Source organism: Strix uralensis, chromosome 1 (genome assembly GCF_047716275.1).
Source record: "Strix uralensis isolate ZFMK-TIS-50842 chromosome 1, bStrUra1, whole genome shotgun sequence".
NCBI classification, from domain to species: Eukaryota; Metazoa; Chordata; class Aves; order Strigiformes; family Strigidae; genus Strix; species Strix uralensis.
The window spans coordinates 146,043,023-146,062,075 of NC_133972.1; the positions used below are offsets into that span (position 1 = coordinate 146,043,023).

Below are 19,053 nucleotides of genomic sequence, written 5' to 3' on the forward strand. Positions count from 1 at the left end.
AAGTAATGATTTTCCTTATGGTTCATAGGGCTGCAGTCATCTATTTACGCTTCTGGAAATAGAGCTGTCCAAAGGCAGTCCTGACAACAACAAAAGGCAGCAAGGAGCTATTCTGTAATGGCTGCTTCACATCTCCTACTGCCACAGTGCATGGCTTCCTCCACCTCTGCAACTGGTGACAAAACTTAGGCCTTGTGAGAAGATACGGGAGCCAGGACAGAGCAAGCCCCTGCAGTCATATCCTCAGCCCAGTCATCTTGTGCTTTCTTCAGTTTAGGCTGCTAATGGTGTGGTAGCTTGAATTTCTACTTTCTTAAAAATGCAGTGTCTGGAACATTCACTGATCAGTTTGCTATGTGTCTTTTTTTAAGGTTTGCCCTAGCGATGGTTCAAATGCAAAAAACTAGAATAGGAATGTAATGCTTCCATTGCTTATAGGCAACCTACTTTTTATTCTATGCACTTTTTCTAACCAACAAGCTAGAGTTTGATTCTATATAATTTGGTACCAAAAGCTACATTTAATTGACATTAAGATTGTGAAGTAAGACCCCCCCAAAAAAGTTGAAAATTCAAAAATTAAGTCTTAGACTCTGTTCTTAACCCACAGTGCTAATGGCACAGGAGTCTTGACCAAACAAGTGGGGAGATGACGTACACTTCTAAGAAAAAGTGTAAGTCTGCCCCTTATATTTGAATTTATTAGCTTCTGTTATTTTCATTCACAAAATTAGCCTTAAAAAAATCTTTTTCTTTAATTAACCCCTCCCTTTGCCCCACTTTGAAAGAAGAAAAAGAACAAAAGTTCATAGGAAGATATAAAATATGTATTACATTTATTCAGGAGACTTGAAAGGGCTCCTCTGGAGCCATTTGAGTCTCTCCATCCCAGCCTATCCAGTAAATATACAGTTACATAGTTTTTTAAATGTATTTTTTGATAAAAATTAGTTTTTGTCTACAGTCAATAACCTTTTTCATAGGTTTATACATTAAAAGGCCAGAAGAAACACTGCCATCATCTACTCTGGCCTCCTGCATCATACAAACCATAGTACTCTGAAGATACACGACCCTGTATAGTCAGCTTGATAGACTGTAACTGATTAACACAATGCATATTCAGTTTTGTATTGTTCCACAGTACAGATCATGACAAGAGCAATATGGAAATGTTTATTAAAAACTTTACGAAAAAATTTACGGCACATGAGCAGGAACCCAGATTGCAAAAGTGAAAATACTTTCAATTTGTTTTTTCTTAATTCTCATAATTATAGGCCCTGGTAGAAAAACAACTGTTCAAAAAATAACATTGTCTTAGAACTTTTACTCATTTGAGTTCAAAACTAGATTGGGCAACATCACTAATTTACTCTGAACATGTATAATTTGAAACTAGCCAGTATGTATTTGGGAATTACAGTGAACATAATTGCTCCTACATCTTTTACTTAAAGCAAACCTTTATGACTCTGTTATAGCCTACTGAAAACAGGAGTATGTAGTAGAAATGCTGACACAGTCTTGCTCTGCATGACATAAACATGCCAATATAATATTACTTTTTCTCCCTCTCTCTGTATATAATATATATGCACTTTTAAGTAAAGGAAAATAGATTAAACAATCAACTTATCATGTATTCATGTATCTATGATGTACCATATACCAAGCACTAGACTTATCACACTTACCTTCCTGCATAATTAAAATTACATTCTCCAAATACAAACATTTTTGTTACCTTATCAAAGAACAACAGTCAACATGCTCAGCACTTCATTACTGTCAGGGAAACAGTTGCACAAAATGTTAAAGCTGCCATGAAAGATATTTCAAACGGAAGTGAAATTTTCAAGTGAATGAAAAAACAGATGAGATGCTGTTCTGACTTAAAGATAATATAAAATAAGTTCTCCTACTGTAGAGGAAAACCAAATGCAGAATAAGTAGTGCTGTTAGTATTTTCCACCAACTATCCAAGGGACAAAATTGGAACAGCAACATGAATCATTTTGTTCTGTCTGTTTCAGAACATAAGTTATAGTAGTTTGCTGACAATAAAAATCTCTCCATGGATTAAAAAAGGCATGTATGTGTATGTGTGTGTTTGTGAGCATTTATAAGTATACAAACACACACACCCATTTTAATATATATGACAAACAGGCATAGAATTTCAAATTCACCAAATGAGCTGATGTGCAGTAAATATCCTATGTTACTTAACTGTCAATTAACCTATATTTTCAGCAACAACTGAACTGGATTTACTAAATAATGCTATGGGCTGATACTGGTGCACTTCTAACCTACAGTATGCAGTACCTCTACAAAACATCTCCAAAATGCCATCTGCGTTGCATATTTGTTGTAAAACTATATCTTTTCTAATCTTCATTTTTGTTAGCCATACATCTGTTAGCTGTATATCTGTTTATGCTCTAAGAAATAAGTTTGCAATGCTTTATAGCATACCACATATGTTCATAAAATAAGTCCTCAAATCAATATAAAATCATGTAATTGAACAAAAAGGCATACTACTTTTCATGCTATGCTCAATACAAATATAAATTCAAGGCAGTCAAGCTATCCATTACCAAAATAATAATAACCATAACATATATGTATATATACCTACACTCTCTAAAAAGTGATCCAGTTATGTAGATTAAGAAACCAGTAAGAAATTGGTTGAACGTAGTACAAAAGTCTCATTTTATCTAAAAGCCAATATGGGACATTTCAAGTATTTTAATACTTTCTTATAACCTTTTCATTAATAACTAGTTATCTGTAGAAATGATAATTTTATACTGAAAATTGTATTCAAGTTAAATAAAAATTAACTTCTACTGTAGTTCATTTTTAGAGTGTGCATGTATACATAGGAAAATACCCTTCTACAGATCTATCATAAATATTTTCATTTATGTCAGTTCTTTTCTATGAAAACACTTCAAGGTTTTTTTCTCAGATTTTGGATAATGTATATCAGGCCTTTTAAGAAATAAAACTCATCTTAGTTCATTTGCAACACCAGATTCCCTTCAGTTTGTGCCAGTTTGCAAGTTAAAGGTCAAAGATCAAAGACAGAGGACAGTACACTAAGGAAATTCAGACAGTGAAGCTGTTCACAGAAGACAATGTTTAACTTGGTAATGACAGTCAACAGGTCAATAATCAAGTTCAAGGCAAGCTGTTCATTGTTGCAAAAGCTACTCCCCTCAAATCCTGGCTTTCATAAAAAACCAGGTGTCTGACTTTTGGGGTGCATCATTCTGACCATCTTTAATAAGTTCACAGCCCAGTGACTGTAAATCCTATCACTGCAAGAAGCAGCTCCTAAAATCAATAAAGAGGTCTGTCAGTTGCTGACTTTTCTCTAGGAAAAAAATCTTGATACAAACCTGCTCTGCAGGTCACATGAAAATGACAATACTGCTGTTAGCACAAATTACACAGAATGACAAAATGCTTTGGTGGTCCCTTGGCTCTGTCAGTGATATCATGTTTGGCTGAAGGCCAGAAATTTGACTAACCCTTTGAGAACTATGGTGAACATGCAAAGGGGTAACACACCGGAGGATACTCATGCAATATCAGAGTCATCATTTTAGCTTTCCTTTGAAACTGTAACTCCACATCTGCAGAGGCAAATTGAATTATCATGCAACATAGTTTAAAAGAGAAATTCAAGATGCTTCAGATAAGAGGCTAAGCTATAAAACTGTTGCCGGTTCAGAAAAATTCTTGGTAAGTGGTAGAAGTTAATAAAATAGGTTTGGTTCCTTTAACCAGAAAGTAGCTGGTAGATATATTTTGTTTTCTATTTATGTTACAAATGCTTTTCTATCAATAATGTAAATAATTAAAAACACTCACTTGCAGTCACAGGAAATCTGTTTTGAAAAACTGATTTTCTTTTAAAACCTGTATTACCCAAACACAATCCTATAATTTAATGACAACCAAGATTAACATCCACCAGACTCTGAAAACGGATGCAATAGTTCTCAAAGGGTTACACCACCAATGTAATATCAGCATCAAGTTTCTCTATAGCATGACTGTTGCTTTAGTTCATTGAAATCCACTTCAGAGACACGCTGCTTTTTACCATGCTTTGGAATGAGTGCTCCTGACAGGCCTATGAAAGACCTGGGGCAGTTGGCTTGGTACAGTTTGGGAAAGATTATGCAGGAAAAACAACCAAAAAATCAAACAAACCAATAAAAAGGTTTCTGCTTGAATATAGTAATGAATATAAATGAGTTTAAAACATTGAGGACGTAGCCCAGAGCAGCTGTAAAAAACACAAAATGAATGTATTATTAAGGCTGTTACTATATTGCAGATATTTTGGCCCCTTGTTTGTTGGAAAATGGCTGTCCGAACAGTCTGAAGTCCTGCGTGTCATCCGAGTCTCCCACATGACAAAACTGGAAGTAGGAGTATAGGACTTTATCCGTAGCAGACAGAAAGCAATCCTCTTTGGAGACAAAGCTGTTTTGGGTCTTCTCACTTTCCTGAAAGTTCTGTTGTGGGTTGTTGTGTTTTTCTAAAAAAATTTACTTTCAGCAAAAAATTTTTCAAAGGGGAACAGGCCTTAAGGGAAAAATGTAGAAACATTGGAGATCCTTTTTTTCCTCTTCATTAGTTAATCCTGATAAGTTTATAGGGCATTGAGCGTGCAGAGGAAAGGCCTAGAATCGAATGACAAAGAAAGACAAAGGACTGAAGAAACAGCAGATACTGTGTATCATGGAAGCTTCCCAGCTGAGCGAATCGCCACTCATGTGCAGGACAGGCAACCCCCTGGCTTTTAAAGATCAGCTTTGTTTCAGACCGACAGATGCCCGCTCCTAGCTAGGAAACTGCATAACAGCTCTTGTGTTGAATCTCAAGTTACCATAAACTCCTGGGAGGGAAAGAAAAAAACCAAAACCCTACATCACACCCACTCTTGCATAGAGCGTTTGCAGTACAGTATGTGGCGGGGTGTTCCTTTCCTTTTGAACTGGAACACAGTGTAAACCAAGACAAGGAGGCACAAGGCCAGGATGCAGGGAATGACAATGGCTATGGCTTTCACAGTGCTGGCTGTGTTGTCCAGTTTGATGACAATATCAACGTCATCTTGAGGGCTGTGTCGGTCTTTATCTCGATCTGTTGGTCCATCACAACCCATAAAATCCTTGAGGATGGATCTGGGATAGCCAGGTTCCACCCTGAGCATCTGGTTATTGAATTTCCAGTACTCTTTTCCTTTGTAGAAATATGTGAAGCCTGAGGAAGAAAATTGCAATTATTCATGGTCATATTGGATCAAATCATGTCATCAACACACCATGACTGAAACTACTGGCATCAAATTATTAGTACTTAAAAAATTAAAAAGGTATAAGGAATAGACTTCAGTTATAGGTCTTTCAAATCTTTACAAATTTTGTTTCTTTATTGTATCTTGAAATTCTAACATCAGGATGGGGTTTTTTTTATTCATTAAACTGGGATTTTATTTTCTTCTATTACTCAAAAAAAATAAAAGAATTCCAGAGAATATGATCTTTGACAGACCAGGGTCCAGATGATTTGTTCATTCACTGAAAACCCAACCAGAGTTGGAATCCTCAGGGCCAGGACTTTAAAGCATCACAATCTCTTCAAGATGGGAAGTCTACTGAAACAAATTGCAATGCTATGCTAGCCAGAAATGAGAACTGACCCTCTTTGATGTCACATAGCCTACTGCTGTACTTCAGAAGAAGGAAACTGGATGAAATAACAGCAGCTTTGCCAAGAGAAAACAGGTGTAACCAGATTCAAGTTTTCTGCAAAGAGATGGTATTTCATCATTCATGTTATTACTAAATATGCCTAAATGGAAAAAAAAACCTTGACTCCTTGCCAAAAAACTACATTACTTTATTATCCCAGCTGAAAAAATGGCACTGATCTGACAAGAAACAAACCTTCAGGATGGGTGAACTTCCTCCTTCTGTTTATGAACCAAATGCAAACAACTGGATTTTTCCTTATCTTCACTTTATAGACCTCAGCTTATTTCCTGCAGTACTAAAGGCCACTAAGAATATTAAAACAGATTGGGCACTGTTTGTCATTTTAACAATGTTTCCTGAAAAGGTTAGTAACTGGCTACCTGGAGATAATATTAGTAATCATCTATTCAAACAGCAGTTAGTTTCAATTCTAAAAAAAAATTACTTGATAGTATATTTTGCAGCTCAAACTGTAAAATAATCTGCATCATCTACTGCCACTTTTCAGAACATTTAGAATATTTGAACATTCTTCTACATTAGCTATTTATGTAATTGTAATGGACTTCCTAGCCACTGAAAAGGTACTGTTTTCTTTTTCTTAATTCCTTGCAGTTTCATTATCTGAGAATGTGTATCTATAGAAAACTAAAATATTGGTTAAAAAGAAAAAAGAAAAGCACTGAGCTGTATCAAAACAGTAGTTAGAAGTTTTGTTCACAAAATGCCTTATATTCTGATTGGAACAGAACAAAAAAGAGGACTGTAATTCTTTAAATACAATGAAGTTTTAAAATTTTAGCATATATAAAATTCCTTAAAGCAATCTGTAGTTTAAATGAAAAATATTTTCAAATGAAAAATTTCAGTATTTTGAGCCACAGACTACCCTATCTTTTCATTTCATCTAATAATGTGTATATAAGAAAGCACTGTACATACAGGCCCTGAATAAATATTTAAAGTGTGAAAATTTGATATATTATCTCTATGAATATTCTAATACATAGAGAGAGACCATATACAGATATGATATCTCTAAATCTATATTCTTACATATATACAGAATACATATCTGTACACATCATATAACTCAGAATACTGACATCAGTTAGTATTAGTTGTTATTATACACTGAAATATCAAATTAAAACTGGTAAAATCAAAACAGCAAAGGACTTGCCAGCCCCTATAGATCCAGGAAAAATTCTTCAATCAGAGAATATTTTCAACTAGAAAACTCTGAAGGTAGTTTAAACTTTTCTGTCATTTTGCTGAGGCAGGAACCAGGATAGCAGCCAGTAACAGCTGAAGGATGGAAGTTACCAGCAGAGAAGGGTAGTTCTAAGAGACTGAGTAGTTTTACTTCTTCTTATGGCAGAACAAGTGACTTCACACAATTGTTGAAAGTCATTTCTGCTTGACTTCTTGAGCCTGCTTTGGGAGCTGCTCCTTACAAATTTCTAGGTGCTAGTCATTGAGTAGTGAGTGCAGTGTCTGACTCAAAGAGCATAGAAGGGCTTAGCAGTCACTAATGTGTCAAATAGAAACTCAAATTAGGAGTGGTAGTAAGCACAAGGCATAAAAAGCTCAATGGGCTAATAAAACAGAATACCTTTTCTTTTTTTTCTCTCTAAAAATTGCCTCACCATCTACTTTAGCAGAATTTCTAGTTGGGAGGTGAGATTTTCTATGCTGCTCTCAAGTCAGAAAGAAAGATTTCCCCAATCTGAAGAACTTCGTGTGATCTCAGATTGCATGGAGCATCAGAAACGAAAACTCCTCCTAAGAGCTTCTACTACAGTGTTAGAAACCAAATCACAATATGAGAAGTAGCAGGGAGAGTTTAAAAGATGTTACCTGTACCTTACCAAGCTTCTAGGACACTGAACTGGGATGCTGACTAGAGTAGGAAATTGTTTTTTTCTCATCTTTCCCAAGCCTCTTACTGCAAGATTACCCCAAATTTTTGTGGAAAGTGAAGGAAACCACTTTATGATCAGACTTATTGCAGGTGTTCATTTGCATGTTTTATGCAATAGAAAGATAAGGGAAAGAAAAAAGTCTTCTTTAAAACTAAATGGATTAACTGGAAGAAATGCTTTCAGATGTTCCCTTATGAAGTCATATAGTAGAACTTCCTTGTCAATTCTGCTTCTGCCCAAAGAAAGGAAAACAGTTTCAGGCAAAATGTAAACAACTTCTTTCTAACTAGGCTGTGGTACTCTAACTTGCATCTGCTTTTGTTTCTTTCTCTCCTCCTACAAACAACAGTGGAGTTCTGAACTGTTTCTTAAGATGTCTATTTTCTTGATTTCAGGGAAAATGTCTTAGTGGTCTTCTTGGGAACTTTATGGTGTCATTTCCAGTCCCTCTTTCTGCCCTGGGGCTCCTTTAAGCTTTCTGAGAAGCCCAAGAATGCCCTTTCCTTTCCTGTCCTCCACGATCTCATGTCATGTTTTATCACCCTCCTCATTCAGCATCAGACAGACTATCAAAGCCACTGGGGTAAAAAAGAGAAGTGGCTTTGATGTAACCAAGAGGTTTTCCTGCCTTAGGAATGAGTGCTTTGCCTCTGCAGTACTTTCAAACCCACTGTTCTGAGTGTTACAGTAAGATAATTTTCATTTGTAATGACAGACACATGTACCTGAGCTCAGTACAGGAAACGTACTATGGGGAATGCAATCAAGGTAAGAAAAAACTCAAACCCATACATACATACGTACACATATATATACATGTTAAATTCCTTTTGGATGTAAATCTTTAAAAATATGCTTTAAAAGTAACAAAAGGAAGAAAGCAGAAGTTATATCCACTATGTTTTTCTGTGTATACATAATGTTTGTGCCCATTTCTACATATGTGTGTATTTACAAACAGTTATTGAGTGTGATGTATGCAGAATATCATCTTGCCTGTCCTACTTTTCAGTTAAAAACAAAACAATACAAATAAAAACAACACAAAAAACCCAGTCTGGCCAAAAGGCCAGAATCCAGAGAGGGTTTCTGCTTCTGGATAAAACAGAGACAAAGCAAGGAAGCAATTAAACATATTTCTGAAAAAAACCCCAAACATTTCCATGGCACATTACTTAATCAAGTTAGACATTGAAATAGGAGACTGAAATGGTTTATACAAGGAAAGAAATCTTTTTATCTGCTTATTAAAAGAAAATTAAAATAATATGGCAATATATGTATGTGCTGTCTGTGAGGCAAACAGAATAAACTTAGAACCTACTAATAAATAAATCGTAAATGCCATACGACAATTCTGTAACTACGATAGGTGATGACAAATGCATATTTTTATTTCTGTCAAAGGGATCTAAACTCTGTGCAAGTGAGGGGTCTGTTGGCAGCCTGCCAGCAGACCTTGGGTAGCACTGAATTCTTGTAAGATGGAGGAGATTTTGGCTGCTCCCATTCATTTGGAAATGTGGCCAGCTGAGATTCCAGGTTCCTGTATGTGATGATACATCTTTATACAGGTAATAACACTTAATACTAACATCCCTGTGATCTGCATTTCTGCATCATAGGCTTTATGACATCTTTGATTTACACAGATTCCTAGGAATATTTCTGCTTCCCTTTTCTACTTGTTCAGAATGAAAGTAATACCTTCTAAGCTGTTAAACAGCCAACACCTTTACAATTCAAATAGAGATACACTGTGTTTAGGAAGCTTGTTCTAAGAGGTACTGTAATTTAGCAGAGAACAAAAATAACTAAGTGAATTAAGACACAAGAAACAAGGGAACAGAAATTAAGGTTTACAATATTAAATTTGAAAGATTTTTCTCCATTGTGTTAAATGGTACATGCAAACAAACAGCCATTTTCACAACAGCAGGTTCTATAGCAGGAAGTATTCTGTTCATAAATCAAGAATTCCTTCACTACTTAACCTGAATAGTCAATCACCCCTCTACTAATCCATCTTACATAAAGGGTGTTAGTAAATCATTAAAACAGGAATGTGTTTGCATACCATTTTCTTTGTGGACAAAGGCTCCCTGAGGAGATTCTGGGATACCTTTCCAAATTGTGATTGGTTTGGGATAACCAGGGTCCATGGATCTCATTTCTTCACTGTACCTCCAGTACCTGAAATGTTTTTTAAAGGTAAAAAAAAAAAAAAAAAAAAGAAGAAAGAAAAAAGCATTTATAAGATAGCAGATGTGTAACTACATAATTTTTCCTTCTAACATTTGCGACATTTATTATGTAGCACTACAAATGGGAATACTTGACTTCTTTTCTTTGAACATACTACCAGATTACAAAGAAATCTATTTGCTGACTGGGCAACTGTTTCATGTAAGCAGAAAGAAGATAGAAGATTTTTGCACTTTGACAACTAAATCAGCATGCATCTTACTTATAATTGCAGCAATTCTGATGCCTAGGACTTCTGCACAGTGACACAGAGAGAAACAACATATGCAAAAAGGACACATTAATGTTTTACATAACATTATAATCACAAAAATGACAGTAGATGCTGATTAAAATTCTCCCAGCAATCTTAATTTAACTGCTTATATGTATGCATTACGGTGGCTTTTAATTTCATTATCATTAAATAGATACTGTATAATACAAAATTCAGCCTGCTTTTGTGCCTTTTTGCCAGCTAGTCCTTCTCAAATTTGAAAAGCTTCAGCATGTGAATTCTAGGCAACTTGAACATGTAAGAAGTATTTATACTTGTGATTTTATTTGTTCTTACAGATAATGTTGATAATTTCTTTGTCCTTATGGAGCTGGCTAAATTGCTATGCGTATCTTATTATAACCTCGTTCTAAGAATTAACGTACTTTATCTGTAGTATCTCTGTGTATCCTGATATATTTGGGTGGGTCATTTCTTATTTTCATTGGCTCCACTAACTTAGAGCATACCAATTTACAGCATAGTTTTAATGGAGATTGGTTTTTTTTGAAATCAGTTTTATTCATGTGAAAAATTACATAAAAAGGCAGCCACTCACCATTTCAGGACCTCAAGAGCCTGAGAACATAGCACTTTCATTGATAATCTGGTCACTGCTAAAAACTTGACCCTTTTTCTAATTTGAATTCATTTGACTTCAGATTTAGAAATCCTTGTTATGATCATTCCAGATATATTAAAGAGTCCTTAAGTGGATGATATTTTGGCTCTGCAAAGGTACTTAGACACTAATCAATTCACATCTTAATCTTTTTTAAAAACAAAATGATCTAAACTCCTCTGTATTTTTCCCTGTAGGGCATTTCTCTGGCTTTAAACTTTCAATTAAATTAAAAGGTGGTAGATTTCAAGTGGGTTAAGAGTTGGCAAGTTACATTACAAAATATTTGTATTTATTTTTTCTTTCTTATGTTTAAATTATTTTTATAGCCTCATTTCTTAATCCAGTCACATATGCATCAGTAACCAGCCAACAAAGAAATGTTCTTTATTTTGAAATGTAACATCTTTCAGAGTTTACATGGAGAAAGAAACAACATGTAGAAGTTGTAAACAAAGCTCTGACACCTCTGACAACTACTGCAATCAGTTTTTGCTCATCTTTTGACACTGAGTTTCTTTATCCTTAGTTTGTATTTTCTATTTTCACATTTGCCTGTTCTCCTTCTCTCTGTTTCTTTATTCTCACTCTTTGCTGAGCTTAGTGCACTATTTTCTAATCTCCATTTTCATCTACATTTCTTCTTTATCAACTATCTTACCTTTTCCTTTATCCCTCTTTCCCAGAACCCTATTTCCTTTCTGCATACTTCTACTCATTTTACTTGTTGCTCTTCCAACCTTTTCACCTTTTTGAGCTCTATCTTTTACTAAACTCTGTGTTTTTCCACTAGGCTCCATGATGGAAATAGACAGTCCTATAGGACTTTCAAAAATATACATTGTCATTAGAAAACAAGTCTTTAAGGACACAGCCAGTGCACACTGAAAAGTCCCAGAACTGTTGCTTTTTCAGCATTGATGAGAAATCCTTTGAGGGAAGGACTGATCATGATACTGTGCTGGAATAATGGGTATGTCTACAGGGTAAGGAAATGCCTAGTCCTAACTCTCCTTGGCAAGCCAAATGTTCACAAGCAGACTTCCCAGTGATGATTTAAGTGATTTGAGCTTTACGAACTATATAAATTGTGTTACTGTATCTCAAAGACTGATAAAATAACAGAGGGAAAATAAATGAAAGTGCACTTCATGGCTTTAGAAAAAGGGAATCTGGAAATTATTTGCTAAAAGATGTTTTTTTCCTGTATGTAATTCTATTTAATTAATGATATTCTGAACTATTGGATGACTAAGCTTTATGAAGGAAGAAGATATTAATTTAAACTCTAAAGTACAAAAACCGGTCACAACAGACAGGGGCATAAACAAGGCCATGTGTCAAGAAGTGTAGCAAACCTATTATCATCTTGTCTTACACTACTCAGTTTTGGTGGGAGAGGAATGAAGGAGGGCAAAATATTTTCTGTAGTCATCTTTTGTCCCCTTTTTAGCTTTCATGCAATTATTTGGAATAATTATCATTACTGTTTAAATGGATCATTTCAAATAATAATAATAATGGTCCATACATGAGTTGCTTTAAACATGAGTATTATAATACCATTTACTATTTGGACTTTTAAATCTTCTTACCAGTTTGGTTTGGTTTTATTGTGGTTTGGTTTTTTTTATTATTATTATTTTATAGCCAATATTTGATGCTTTGTATTTTATTGCTCTAACTTTTTAATGTATATTGCTGTTCTGGGACATTTACCTCTATCTAGATTCTGACCTGGAGCTCCTTAACTACAGAGTATTGTCAAAACAAAATAAGCATACAGGTCCCTGAGTTACATAAGGAGGAACATACTTTGTTATTTTGATGCTGGCATAACTTTCTGGTTCTCCTTCATTCTTGCCTCCTGCCACCAAGAAGCTATGTTTATGTTATACCTTCTTCAGGAAAAGATCCACCTCTACAGTAGACTTATACATACTACTAAAACCAGCAGGAGAATTCAACTCTAGCTTTACATTAAGAAAAAATTGTGATATAAACAATACACATTGAGAAGCTTAGTGGTATATGGGTTTACTCCCACTGGTGGTCAATATCCTGTAATAGCTCAATTATCTCTCCAAGGCTCATGTTGTTCGATTTTCTTCTAACATACTGTATTGCATTTATATCCTGCTGAGTTTCATTGTGCTGGTTAGCTCTAAGTAGCAACTTCTCCGTCAACAGATGTTTTCTCTGATAGTTCTTTTTGTCTTCTGTTATTATCACTAGTGTTTTAGGAAAGTCTTGAATATAAGTAGCTGTCTGTGCATGGAAATATAAAAGGACATTGCTGAATAAAGCCTAAAGGAAGTACAGGTCACATAAGATTCCTACTGTACATACTTTCCCAGGAGTGTGGAGGTGGAAAATTATTACCCGAAAATGAACTTACATTTTTTTTAAAAATCTACTCAACCGCAGGGAGCAAATTATTTAGGTGACTCTCTTCTTCACTGTGGAAATTGATTGCTTGGAATGATACCTAGTTTTCAAACACCATAAAAATTTTACTTAGTTATCCACTTTCCTCATCACGAGTGTTGAAGAATTATTTTTTTTAAAGAAAAAGGTTTAACAATAAAATTGGTTGTGTCAATCTGTAGTGCAATATTACAGTACTGCTAAAAATGATCAGCTTTAGTGTGTTAAATATATTCTATGATGTGCATTAAATTAATATCTTAAGTGATCCATGAATACTATTAGTGTCTCAGAATCCTAAGTACCATACAGGAACAAAAGCAGTCATAATACTTTCAATAATACTAATACAAACATCACAATTATTAATAAAGAATAATTTGTCTCTGAGTGCTTAGAATTTGCGCAGTGATACATCAATCAACAAACAATAACATCCCGAAAACCTGTAAAATCTATCATTCAGATAACTTGTAGGGTTTGAAAAATTAATGAGTTCTCTTGACATCTCTATGAAGCAGATAAATATTCCTTCCCTTATTTTTACAGACAGGGAAATGAAGACACAGAGACATTAAGTGACTAGTGCAAGTCTCTTTCAGGACTGGAAAATAACTCAGATTTTACATTTTTTTTCTGTTCTTTATTAATCATAAAAATAAGTGTCTCTTCTGAAGGTAACTGTAAGATTTATTTTAAAATAATTCCTAGGGAACTGCCCAAATTGTTCTCCAGCTTTCTGGTTTAGCTGTCATTTCCCTTTTTTACCTCATTTTTAAATAGTAGCAGAGAAGTCATTTTCACTGACCTTAAAGAGCTTTGGATCATGCCTTGCCTGTTTACATGCTAGGATTTAGAAACGTGGATAAAAAGGATCAGGTAAGAGTGTACCTAACTGCATTGCTTTGAATATTTAAGTTTAAATTTGCCACAACTGTGACTTGCCTGTTGACTTTGAAAACATAACTTTTTCACTGGATATATATATTTTTATTTCAGTATATTCACACAAATATAATTTAGGTTACATAAAATGTGAAAACAGTATGGCCCTCTATGCAGGAGGAGTTAATTTCATCCACAGGAAATGAACTGTTTGAGTGGCTTAACTTCTTTTGAGAAACAAAGGAAAAGATTAACACACTTAGCTGACATCCACCAAATTGCTTCCTTGTAGAATTCCTGTACCAACCTATCTCCTTTGAAGAAGTAGGTTTTCCCAACATCTTCCCACCAGATTGCTGAATCAATGCCATGGGAAGGAATTCCGCTTCCAAGTGTTATCAAATCATGAGGATAACCTGGCTGGAGAGTAGTGTCCTTGAAAACCCAGAACTTGTTACCTGTACAAAAGCATACATATACACATACATTTATGTGTGTTAGTCTTCAGTACTCTCAGTATTAATATTAATACACTCCTAAGAAATAAGAGTGACTCCCAAAGGGCTATAGTGGTTCTGCCAAACACAATGAAATGAAAAATGTTCTATCACTACAGATAATGCAAAATTAAATATGCCTTACAGATACCTTGCATTTAAAAAACACCTTTCATTCAGTAAGCCCACAGAATATTTTGATACCAACTGTACAGGGATCAAACCCAGAATGAAAATGAAGTCATCTCAAGAGGCTCTGTGGTTGACAATGTAATACCTTTACAGCAATACTACACAACAGTTTTACATTTCATGGGGAAAGAAAAGTGAATTTTAAGACAAAATGAGGTAAAAAAAAAAAAAAAAGAGATCATATGCTTTTATTACTCTGTAGTCTCCTTCTCCTCAAGAAGTTAAACTACTTATGAAGGATGTACAGATTATTTCTGAAATTACCCCCTTTTTTTTTTTAAATCGTATTTTATTTAGTGTGGCCTAAAGACGGCAAACTGAGGTTCTGAAGTCCCACAGATGAAAACATTGTGTTTCTGAAATTAATGGGGGTTGCCTTTAGTAACAGTGGCAGCAAGATTTAACCTTTTGTTGTGGGTGAGGAATCATTCAAAACACCCCAATTCACTTGTTACATGCTGATAATACAAGGTAGTTGTATGACTCTAGCTGGTGTTAGCACAGTGTCTACACAAACCTCAGGTTACCTAAACTGTCTTAAATACGAATAGTGCCTAGTACCTCCTGAACAGCAATGCTCAGTGGTTACACCCCTACTGTTGCAGTTACTAGATAAATATATTGTCTTATATAGGGGTATGCATGTCTACAGAAGCCACAATTCCACCAGTGTTTTGTAGTATAGCCCCCCTTATACCTGTTTTTGGAGAGGATGCTTCCTGTGCTCTCTCGTTAACTGGATAGCTTACCTCACCAGTCCACAACTCCAGTTTCCCAGCTTCAGTTTACTCTTAGCTTCCTAGCTCCTCTCTTCCTCACTGAACATTTCCACGATTATCTCACCTGGTTCACCACCTCATATTAAGCCTTTGGTCTAATACTTTCCCCAATAATTGTGTTGTCCTCCAGACTCTTTACTTGGCTCTTCTCAACAATACTGTTTCTCCTGTCTTATTCTTGCAACTATCTTCTCCTTTTTATATTTTATTTTCTTCTAATTCTTCCTCAAAATATACTTCTCACCTGTGTCTTTTCAGTAGAGACTTCTCTTTCAAACACAGACAGCTTTGGCTGAAAAAAAGGGAATAAAGATCCTCATATGCCCCCTAGAAATAGGGAAAAGGGAGCATAATTTGCATTTTAGCACTTATCTGAAGAGCTTGCTTTGAGGCCTGTCTTCTCTTCGCATTATGTCATCTAGGCCACAGAGACACTCTGAGCTAGACTATAGGCTCCACTGTGTAGGAAACATGTGTTTATTTTCTTTTCAAAGCACTACCTTCATCTGTGTTTCCAAAAAGCATTGCTATGTTTAATAATAATAACACTGAAGAAGATACTCTTTGACATCACGTAGACCCTTCTGAGTTACATCACAGAAAGGTCTAGAGGAGATCCATGAACATATATATTGAATTGGCCTATTGGATACTTCTATCCGTTGTTATTTATGACAATGATATTTAAAATATAAGGGGAAAAGTTTGAAAATATATTTTGCTCAAACACATTTGGAAAAAGATCCTAAGAGATAAAGTCATGGCTGTTCATATTAGCCATTGTACTTACCTGTAAGGCTAGGCAGGCTGTTACACAGACTTAGGAGGTTAAGGCACTGTACTGTATAAATATTTTATAAGGAAATGTAATATTACCCCAAAGGTCTAGGATCAAGTGTATGCCAGAGACACCAAGAGGGAAAATCCAGAGAGCTGTTTTGCAGTTGGTTTGATATTTTAGTTATCCCTCAGAGGTATTAAATGTTTGTTTAAAGGGAGGGGGTTTTTAATCTCCCTGTTTGTACTGTAGTAATTTAAAGCATGTTTTCATTTTATCACAGTTTTAATTAGGAGAGGGGATATAGTGTCAGTCCCTCCCATGCTGGGTTTGCAGAGTAAATTTTTTATCAGCTTCTTTACAGCTGCTTGTCACCCATTTCCAAGCACAGACACTACCGTTTGCTCAACAGAACCATCTCCCCCCTGCCAGCTGAAGAAAGAAAGGGTTCAAAGAATGAGTATGTACTGAGCCATTTGAAGTACTGAAAATAAAAGAGACACAGAGATCTATGCAGAACAGCCATGGAAATCTGAGGACTGTGTTGACCTGGGATTAAGGTCTGTGCTAACCTGACATTTACTGAGATTCCGTACATAATTCATTTATAGGGTTTGATCATGACAGGCGTGAGCATCTTCAGTCACTCACTGTTCCTCCTCCCATGTGGTTTATTCTTTTGCCAGTTCACATGACCAGACACAGAAGACTTCAGATGGTAATGGCAGTTTCAAATGCAATGGTAAGAGAAGTCATGTGTTTTGGACCTTAGTAGTTGGTACTTATGGTGTGAACAACAGATGGCATCCAGTGAATGATACCGAGCCAGCTCATTTGTGTTTCAGAAGATCATTCAAAATGACAGCTGTTGCACAGCATTGAGAGGCATATGCTGTGATGTACATAATGCCATTACCTTTCTCTGTGCCTCACAAGGAATAAAAGTAACAGCAATTGTTAGGAATAGATCATTATCAGCCATACTCAATGCATCAAATTTAGCTATTAACAAGATCAGGTCATACCAAAATAAACAAAGGTTGAGCACACACCGTTATAAGTGACAACACCACTGAGCCAGGTATTTGCTGCATATTCAGATATACTGAAGTAGAAGGAAAGCGTAGATGTGGGAACCCAAGACTTAAGAAAATAAATTCTTCTTCATATAGTTTCTTAGTAAGGAGCAAATTCTTTCTGGGTAAACAGACAAAAGGTAAATTTAAGTGTATTTTATGGAGGCAGTAGGGCATTGAGAGCTCTAACATGTGGGCAAGACTTCTATTGATTCTAACTAGAGGGAATTGTATTTAACATTTGCTTTGGAAGACATGTTTAGTCTGCTACAACTGTGCTGATTGTTAATGGAAAGGGCTGTATATAAGAAATCCAAATGTTCCATCTGGCTGACAGATTTGACTGGGGTGTTTTGTTTGTTTGTTTCAGGGGTTTTTAGGTGGTTTGTTGTTGGTTTTGTTGTTTTGGGTTTCTTTTTTCTGTTTAGCTTCGTCCCTCAGCTGGAGGAAAGTGGGTGGCTGTTGATCAGAGGATTTCCGAAAAGTAAGAAAAAATTAGAAGCTTTCAAACTCAGAACCAAATATTAGGAGGTGTTAAAACTTAAAAACAGTGCAAGAAATGCCTGTGATGAGAATTAGCTCCTTTGATTTCTAACTTATACTTATGTATTTTAAAATGCATTAGAAATGAATGCTTAAGTCAGTATGCTTTCATTTAGCTCGTATGCCACTTCCACTAGTGAACAGTCAATACACTTCATTAATTGTGATTATAATGGAAATAAAGAATATATGACAAAACTAGAATAGTTATAGTTTGATCCTTCTAACATTTTTGTTCAGAGCCCTAACCTATGCCCTTGGCAGAAATCACCACTGTATTTATTTTGCAAAGTTGTTTTTTAAGGTCTGGGTAGTGGGTTTGTTATTCTCACAGAGAATAAAGCACCACATGTTTCATGAGGTCTGGCCAACCTTCAGAATGTTTCATCTTTCTGCTTTTATTCCCTAATGTAAGATCTAATATAATAACAGCAGAATGGTAAGGTCACAAGCTGAGAATGAAGCAAGTGATAAAAAAAGTCAAAATATCTTACTTTTTGCAATAATGCTTTGTTAAATACCATCACTGTAGGGAAACAATTGAGAAGGATGAACTGTGACTGCAATTATTTGAAGTCTCTCAACACCTACCTTTGACATTCTAAAAAAATTACTGGAAATAAGGGTATCTGTATTGCTACGCTTCACTTGAAGTATTGAATATTAAACTTCAGATATTCTTCAGATTATTTAGCTACCTACTGACTACTGGAAACAATTATGCAGTTTTTAGCAACTGTAATTCTTCCTTTGTAGAATTAGAATGCTGAGTAGCCATGTTCCTGGATTGTCAGCAACCAAGTTTTTTGTTCATGTTATATGCAATTATGATAGGTGTGTAGTGCAAGACCTGTGTGGGATAGAGCATATAGTCACTGTAAGTGTTACAGTGATGAGATAAATTCTCAATACTTTTAGGAATTATATTCAATTGAAACCAGCTAAATTTGAATATCTAATTCTGAAGGGTTTTTTCTCCAACCACCCTTGCTCTTAATTTTGGTCTTTCAAGCCAGGAT

General features: G+C 35.3%; 1 protein-coding gene and 1 long non-coding RNA gene across 2 annotated transcripts in view; both read right to left on the bottom strand.

Moving 5' to 3' along the window:
* Positions 1-19,053, bottom strand: part of LOC141949933 (uncharacterized) — a 730,729-nt gene that overhangs the window by 308,910 nt on the left and 402,766 nt on the right. The window lies entirely within an intron of this gene.
* The window catches only part of MMP16 (matrix metallopeptidase 16), a 186,691-nt gene continuing 168,799 nt past the window's right edge, over positions 1,162-19,053 (bottom strand). The window contains exons 8-10 of the mRNA XM_074884091.1: positions 14,477-14,627; positions 9,792-9,907; positions 1,162-5,295 (exon numbers count right to left, since the gene is read on the bottom strand). Of these exons, the coding sequence (XP_074740192.1) occupies positions 4,961-5,295; positions 9,792-9,907; positions 14,477-14,627 (602 nt within the window). The 3' untranslated portion in view covers positions 1,162-4,960. The remainder of the gene's footprint in view (positions 5,296-9,791; positions 9,908-14,476; positions 14,628-19,053) is intronic.